This window comes from Dendroctonus ponderosae, unplaced genomic scaffold, assembly GCF_020466585.1.
Source record: "Dendroctonus ponderosae isolate FM_Combo_2020 unplaced genomic scaffold, Dpon_F_20191213v2 Dpon_F_20191213_6, whole genome shotgun sequence".
In the NCBI taxonomy this organism is placed as follows: domain Eukaryota; kingdom Metazoa; phylum Arthropoda; class Insecta; order Coleoptera; family Curculionidae; genus Dendroctonus; species Dendroctonus ponderosae.
The window spans coordinates 7,880,527-7,888,354 of NW_026018814.1; the positions used below are offsets into that span (position 1 = coordinate 7,880,527).

The 7,828-nt window shown below is 32.0% G+C and overlaps 1 protein-coding gene across 1 annotated transcript in view; it reads right to left on the reverse strand.

Moving 5' to 3' along the window:
- The window catches only part of LOC109532725 (cuticlin-4), a 38,175-nt gene extending 32,125 nt beyond the window's left edge, over positions 1–6,050 (reverse strand). The window contains exons 1-2 of the mRNA XM_048667588.1: positions 5,664–6,050; positions 656–736 (exon numbers count right to left, since the gene is read on the reverse strand). Coding sequence (XP_048523545.1) covers positions 656–736; positions 5,664–5,669 — 87 coding nt within the window. The 5' untranslated portion in view covers positions 5,670–6,050. The remainder of the gene's footprint in view (positions 1–655; positions 737–5,663) is intronic.
- Between the last annotated feature and the right edge of the window lie 1,778 nt (positions 6,051–7,828).

Below are 7,828 nucleotides of genomic sequence, written 5' to 3' on the forward strand. Positions count from 1 at the left end.
CATATTAGCGAGATTTTAAGCGAAAATACATGTGAAGGAAACAATGGCTTTGGTTGTTTATCTCCTCACGGAACGACCCACGAAAAATCCGAATTGTAATTGTGGCCATTCGTCTTCGCTGTGTGAAATGGATTTTGCTAAACCTCTTAAAACTGTTACTCAAGTTTGTGCGATGACCTCTGCCTGTCCATTAATGGACACCTTAACTCTTACTTTTCGAAGTTATRAAACGGTTCGTCATTTCAATGTGGGATTGATTTTGGTTACTGATTTTGAAAGTAAAACTCACCTTCTTAGGTGTATATTGTAGAAAGTAAATGTGTAAGCATAARGAAAATTATTTGTAGCCAAAAKCAAATRAGCCAGTTTTTATTGRAAATTTTGRCTTTTTAAAAAAGRTTTCACAAAAATCTTTGRMAGRAACTAAGTTGAATGTTTTCYCRAAAAAAATGTAATTAAATCATYTGATACTCTGGTGTACGAAAAATAAATCGTCTYAACTAGCACGGAGTTTTCCAAATAACTAAACTTAGATCGGCTTTAGAGGCCATTCCTTGAAACTGGTGAGTTTTTCGGGTTTTTAGGCCGTCGCAAAATRGAACTAAGATTGTTTTATGAAGAATCATTTTTTATTTGTRTATTAAGAAGTACTTACCAGAAYCAACACGAATAAAACTAGTGGAAACGTTGTTAATGATAACGCTTTAGGCAGGAGGCGATTCAGTCTTACGATACCCTRAAAATAGAGATTTTCAATTAATTCATACAATTAATCCATAGGAAAATACATAAAAAAGCAAACAACCRATCTAAGAGAAACTAAGTCAAATAACAGTAATTTAACAGAAAATTAACATTATTTGGTCAATGTTCGACCAAATCAATATTTCTCGCTGCGGTAAAAGCAGTTATTTGGGTATAAAGAAGTCACCCATGATTTTTACGCACTTACTTTATTACAACTATTTGCTACTCTTTAATAACTTCGGATTAATGATTTCTTAAGCTTTCCATCCGAACTATGCAAGAAATCATGCAGGTCTAATTTAGATGTAATCATTTTACAAATTTTTCCATGTTGTATTGCATGCAAGTTATTCAGGTCTAGAACTATCCTAGAATAATAAACCTTCCAAGTTTTATGTTCTAGAACAGTTCGGAACCCGATTAAATTCTTTGCTGGCCATTTAACATTTGGCTTCCGCAATATTTCACTCTCAGTTGCCAAACGATCGAATTACAAAGAAACTGCAGTAAAAAACGCAAAGTCTATGTCCATATGAAGAAATCATCTTCAATTTAGTAAGAAATCTAGTTATCTTCTTTGGATTAATTAAGAGTTACACTATAAAAAACCAAGCATTCCAACTGAATTATTGGTACTTTTTCTCATTTAGCAGCGTCCATAAACTTGGACAATTAAAAGGTCCACATCGATTTCCCTCAGGGCAATTAACAATATAAAATTTACTTCCTACCATCGAGTGTATTAAGTCCGCCCTATAGGCAAAGAAAAAGAAAGTGTTCGCGCGTTCTAAATCAACTGGGTCAGGCCAAACCACAGCCTTGATGAAAGCAAAAGAAGCAGACAACAATTGCGTTTTATTGCATAATTGAAGAACATTGTCAAAAACGATGAAATGATTGTCGTTTACTTCTGGAGATGGTGATTGGTTTTTTTGGACGATATGTGRTTGAGGATCAATGGGAAAATTGAAATTRTTCCGATTGACAAGCGTGAAACAATGAATATTGTTAGGACAAAACAATTCGTATTATCAGTGAACTTATAGAATGCTRTTGTAATAAGACGCAATTAATCTGGAGTTGTATTTWGGGAACTTACGCAGGCAAATATACAGGGTGATTCAGGGAAAAATTGAATTAAAAAAAGCCAAAAAATATTTCAAAACCGACGAATAATTATAAGCAAATAGCATATAAAATAAAGTACACTTTTATTAGAAATTTTTATTTGAAGAATAAATTCGTTTTTTATGATAATTTTCACACAATTCATTTAATTTACATAGATTGCGTACACATCATCCTGAAGCATAATGCTTTACGTACTTTTTTAGTTCAACATCACTTGCGCATTAGCTGAAGGAGCCCCTTCCTTGTTTGCTCCTACCTGTAACGCCCCTAAATATTTTAAAACAATAAAGACATTTTTTAGATTCCTGATCATTTCTAAGAAAAAAACTGCTCTTGTGAAACTTTGGTTTGGGCCTTCATTTCTGAAATTTTCAAACAAAAACTAGCTCAGATCAAGCCAGCTCGCGCTACAAAATCAAGTTTTAGCTCGCAATAAAAATTAAACAATGTACACTAAAAATGTTTAATGACATGCGAATCTTAAGGGCTTTTCACGTTCAACTAGTACAAAATCTTCTTTCCGGTAAACGACTTTTTTTCAAACCTTGACTCTCTCTGTTAGGAAACCTCTGGGAGCAAAGTTATTTATGAAAATCTACTTTTTTTTTCTTTTTTTTTTACCTACTAAAGCAAGTTTGATTTTAACTGACGTTTCGCAAGCACGCGTGACCTACATCTTCAGAAGTGTTTTAGTACAGAAGCTTACACAGTTTTTCCAGTTTTGATGGAAAATAATTTCTTTTAGTAAACTGAGCTTCGTTCGTAAATGAAATGCACTTAAGCAATGGTGTGTTTTCAATAAATTCATTGACAAACTTGAACTCTTTAAAGAATAGTCTGCTTCTTCGACAAAATAGAATAGAATTTAGAATTCTTGGATGTTTAAGTCAAGTGGTCATGCAGGCCAAGCAACCTTCTCTCCTAAGCCTTCGAGGCTGTCTGTGCGTGTGTTTCTTTTTAATTGAAACTATCTCTTTAGGAGATGAAAGAAGATAATGAACACATTGTTAATTCGCCAATTAATCATTGTTAATTGTGTAGGAAGAAGCTACTTCCTTCCTTAGACTGAGGCGCAATAAAATTGAATAATTTTTCATTTACACATTGAAATGATGGATATGAACAAAAAAACGGATACAACTTTTACACTGGATCTGAACTGAAACTGTCCATTCAAGCTACTTATTTTCCCTTTATATAAATAATATAGTTCTCTAGTCTATATACAATATTGAGTGATACACAGTGTACAATTATGCCCATATTTAAGGAATACGAAATTTAGTATGTGTTTGTTTTTAACATGCGAAGAGAGATCTGTGGGAAAAATGGCTCTCGCTTTTTTTTCAAACAATGAAATAAGCGTGTTGAGAAGTTTTGCTAATTGTAGGAAATCGCATTTGTGATTGTGTCATCATGCCATCCTACTATGAATATGAAGCGACTTGCTTAGTTTCAATCAAAAAAACCAGATTATAAATAATATGTTAAGTATATTAGATACTCAAATAGAAAACATTTTAATTTATGTGATAGTATCTTCCAGGGTTTGCAAAAAGGGTTTACTTCTCATCAATTTCTAATAAAATTTTGTTAAAAAACTATGCAAATTATGGGTATTTTGCCTTCAATCAAAAAAAATGTACAGAAGTGTATGATTTTAATAATTTTTTTGTTATTAAGCGACGGATGCTTAGGGTGAGCCACTAATGCACATCAATCGCTGATCTCCTGCTTTAAAAATTTCAATTTATGGATTTGAAACTCTTGAGATTATGCTCTTAAGCAGTAAAATACGTTTCTCTCTAGATTTTTGTTCTTGTTTTAATTTAATTTTGCTTCTTTGAAAATATACTGACTGTTTCTGAACTGAATTGGTTTGGTTTATCAATATATTGAAACGATTTAATTTTTCCTAAAATCGTATAAAATGTCGCATATTTTCTTAAGATCATTTTACCTACAGATAATGCAAATTGCTGATTTATTTACTGCCTAATGGCAAAGCAGCCAAATATGGCACAAACATATATTTTAAGTAGGTAAATTCCTTGTTTCACTTATGAGAAAAGACCCCAAGAGGTTTAATGCGCGCGTTTTGGAAAAAACAGTTTTACGATATCAGCTCTAAAAAATGCAGTTGTAATTTACTGAATAAATGTAAATTTCCCATTTTATAGTGCAAATATTTTGAATATTCGTCTTGTGGTAAACTTAATAAGGTATCAGCAACATATTAACGTTTTTATTTCTAATGAAAGAGCTCAATTAGGTTTAATTATTCCAGTTTTTTAAATTCTTGCTCATTTCTTATCATATTTTACTTTCTCTCAACGATTAGTAAAAACTGTTTATCAAAAGTGTTCCACTGCTATTGCTTGAAACTGATGAGTTTATTTCTGACGTTTTGCAAACGCGAGTGTCCTGCATCTTCAGGGCTGTTTCCCTTGAACGTGTGTGTAAGCTACCTAAATCGAGTAGTTTTTTGTACACTCATGCAAAAAAATCTACTCTATTTCTAATAAAATATATAAAATTTAATTTTGGAGAATTTCAAATTATCCGGCGTATGCTGTCGAGCAAAACACCCCTGAAGATGGAGGCCACTCGTGTATCGAAACAGCAGGAAGAAAGTTGTTCCCAAGAAGCGAAAACTCACCAGTTTGAACTAGGTTTGGTATAAAATATAAAATTTATTGAGGAGAAATGGTTAAAGATGAATTAATGTAAATTTCAATCTTGAGTTCGGGAAAAAGTGCCTTTAAATGAGATATATGAATATTTCAATTGCATTTTTAAACAATATTCCTAGGTTTCAGTAATTTATTTCGATCACAATTTATTTATTTTTCTTAAGTTTTCTTTCTTTCATCCTCAGTTTGTCTGAAACAAGCTATTGTTGAAATATTTTGTTTTTGTTGTGTTTTAGACAAACTGAAGATGGTGGAAAAACACCTAAACGTATTTTAAGAAAAATAAGAGAAATTAATAAATTGTGATCGAAATATGTAAATGACTGAAACCCAGGAATATTGTTTATATTAAAATTAGAAATACAGCCACGAAAACTTACATGATGTTTAAACAATTTTTGAACTAAGTGAGAAAAAGTGCAAAAATACAGCGACTCTCCCGTTTAAAAGAGCGAAACTCCTTAAAACCATATTTTGAATAAATAAAATAGTCGCAAAATGATTTCAAATCATATTTGATATGTAAAATTGTATTACATATTTCTCAGAAATTTAAAAATAAAATATACTACAGTGACTCATTAAAAAAAATGTATTTCGTATATTTTTCTACAATCAATATTTTAGGTGTTATGAACTTGAGGTGTAACTTCCTGTACAAAGAGACATTTTTAGCCGTTTTATATACAAAGAAAGAGAAACATCGACAAATGCTAGTTCGGAGAAATAATGCCACTTTTTGCGTTTTACTTCTGATCTGCAATTCCACCATCAAATTTTTCTTGGGCGGTTGCAATTTGTTTAAATCCAATATTGTATTAGACTTGAAGCAATGCAAAAAAGAGGTTTATCACCAAAAAAAATCGTAAATTTGCACTGATTTACTGCTAATAATTTAATTCCCGTAAATTTACGTAAACCTACTGCAAAATTCGACACAATTTGTGGACCCAATTTAGACCACACTGTATATAAATTGTAATTATCAATCTATTACCTACTTGCGCTCGCTGATAATTTTGCATTAATTAAGTTAAATACATGTTAATTAATAAAGCGCATTTAACGAGTAGTAACTCAGTGATAACTCACCTTCATTGTAAAATAAATACCCTAAGTATATCCTTAAATGAGACGATATTTCACTTTAAAACAAATAATAATATCACAGCAGGTAGGTGCATTCACTCGCACCGAACAAACATACGCACGGGTTGAAATTCTCGAAAAAATCCCGGTATCTTCGGATAATTTGTAAACCAGTTGTTCATATTAACCGAAAAAAAATTGACGTTAATTTTGGATAATTTTCCTATCCTGGTAATGGGTTTGCGCGGACATTACATGCGACTCGGAATGGGTATTCAAAAAAAATCGAAAGGAAGTGCTCCAACCCGCCACAGCCGACTTCTTGTTCGTTCGTTACTTCGACTGTTTGCCTTTGGTTTTGGTCGATTACCGTGTATCATTGGTCGAGGTTGAAAGCAAAAGCTGCGCCAACCATGGTTTWMATGGGTTGCACATGGTTGCAAAGACTTCTACCATTTCCCAGAGACCCATTAAAGCTAGGCMTMAGATCGGAATTTGCTGATCTTCAAAKGATTTTTTAAGGTGGYTTTTATTTAAGCCTCTTTAATTTAAATATTYCTCAGGCTTGGRAATCAMACAGATARTMGACGGAYTTTCARTTRAAAGTTAATGTTTTAAAATTAACCCCTTTTTTTGTTMGMTGAAGACRAATTTGAACTATTAGTTAWCAAAAACAGTTTTGCMGCGSGTTTAAATTAGGCAYTGCATCCGTTGACCGCCCGCAATAAACGTTYATTTGTGGCTGGAAAATAAATTTAAAGGAAACTATAGGAAAAAGCTGAGAAMAATGCCKTTAGATCKAAAACCATTTGATTTGGTCGACYTAGCAAAAAAAAATKATTTGAAAATGGTAAACTGCCAAGYGCACTTTTGSCTTTTTACAAAAATTACGGTATAAATCAGRCAAAAGTTGAGTAGARAATTTCTCAAGCAATCAGTCCAAACATTTAAGATTTTGAAAGAATTTCAGAAAAAAATGGTTTCAGAAAGTGTACTAATTTAAAAATTATTTAAAATGTGCTTTTAATTGTGATATTTTCAACATTTTATAAACGCTGTTACGAGTAGGTTCTCAAAGGAAAATATAAATATTTTCAGCTTCATTAAAAAGTTTCATTATTATGTATCAACTTCTTCGGAKAAAATGCCTGAAAATGCACAAAAAAATCTTCCRGGAACGATTGCTTGTAKCACCGTCTATAAAATAGTATTTGMAGCAACGAAATARAAAAGCCACTAACTACGAAAAATGCAAACTTAAAAATCTGAGAATTTTAGRAAGCAAAGCAGAACGACTTACAGATGATACTGACTAAAAAGCCARTATCATCCTGTATATTTCTGTGTATACAGTAATAGATAACGAAACCGTTAATTTATTAATACACTTTATAAGATATTTTMTTGCAAAAAGTTGTTGTTTATTTTTCGTTTATTTGAGTTTGAAAATTTTTATGCTTTGCCTTCAGTTACTAAACAAAGTTTCCACTTAAGCATTTTTACACGACTTTTTGTCAAGCGTTTTGTCTGCAACAGTCATTCTCATTAGAGACTGTTCCTGCGGTAGAAGAAGGTTTCATCAGAGATTAGTAGGTCTCACCAGAGATTCACTACTAATCTCTGGTTTCACTAGATCGCTTATGCAAAGACGCAAAAACCACAAAATTCTGCAAAAACTAGCAAGATTTAAAATGAATCAACACATGCATTTCTTCTGAACTTGAACTATTGCTGGCAACGATGGCTGATTCTAGTGGGTGTTCCATTCTTAACTATAGGAATGACGTGATTGAAGCGGACCTATTAGCAAACTCGAGTAGGTGCCAAAATGATTATATAAAGCTGTTAACTTTTACTCAGTGTCTGTTTRCKGGAAAAACACCTCTTTCTAGGTTGCTTCAATACATAAAAGGCAACTTTAAAAGCCGCCTTTTATCAATAACTCCGCTTATCAATTTTTAGAAAAAAGGTGAAGAATTCGGTTTATGAGGAGAATTTTTATTAAAATGTTTCTATACTCAGTAGATTGTTTAATTTGCTACATAACTGCAGTACAGAAAATGTAACAAATGTGAAACTATTCAAGAAACAAAGAGTGCGGGATAAAATTTGCAGAAGGAGTTTTTTTGGAGAGAGATGAGATAATATTTTTATGAAAAAAAGTTTAT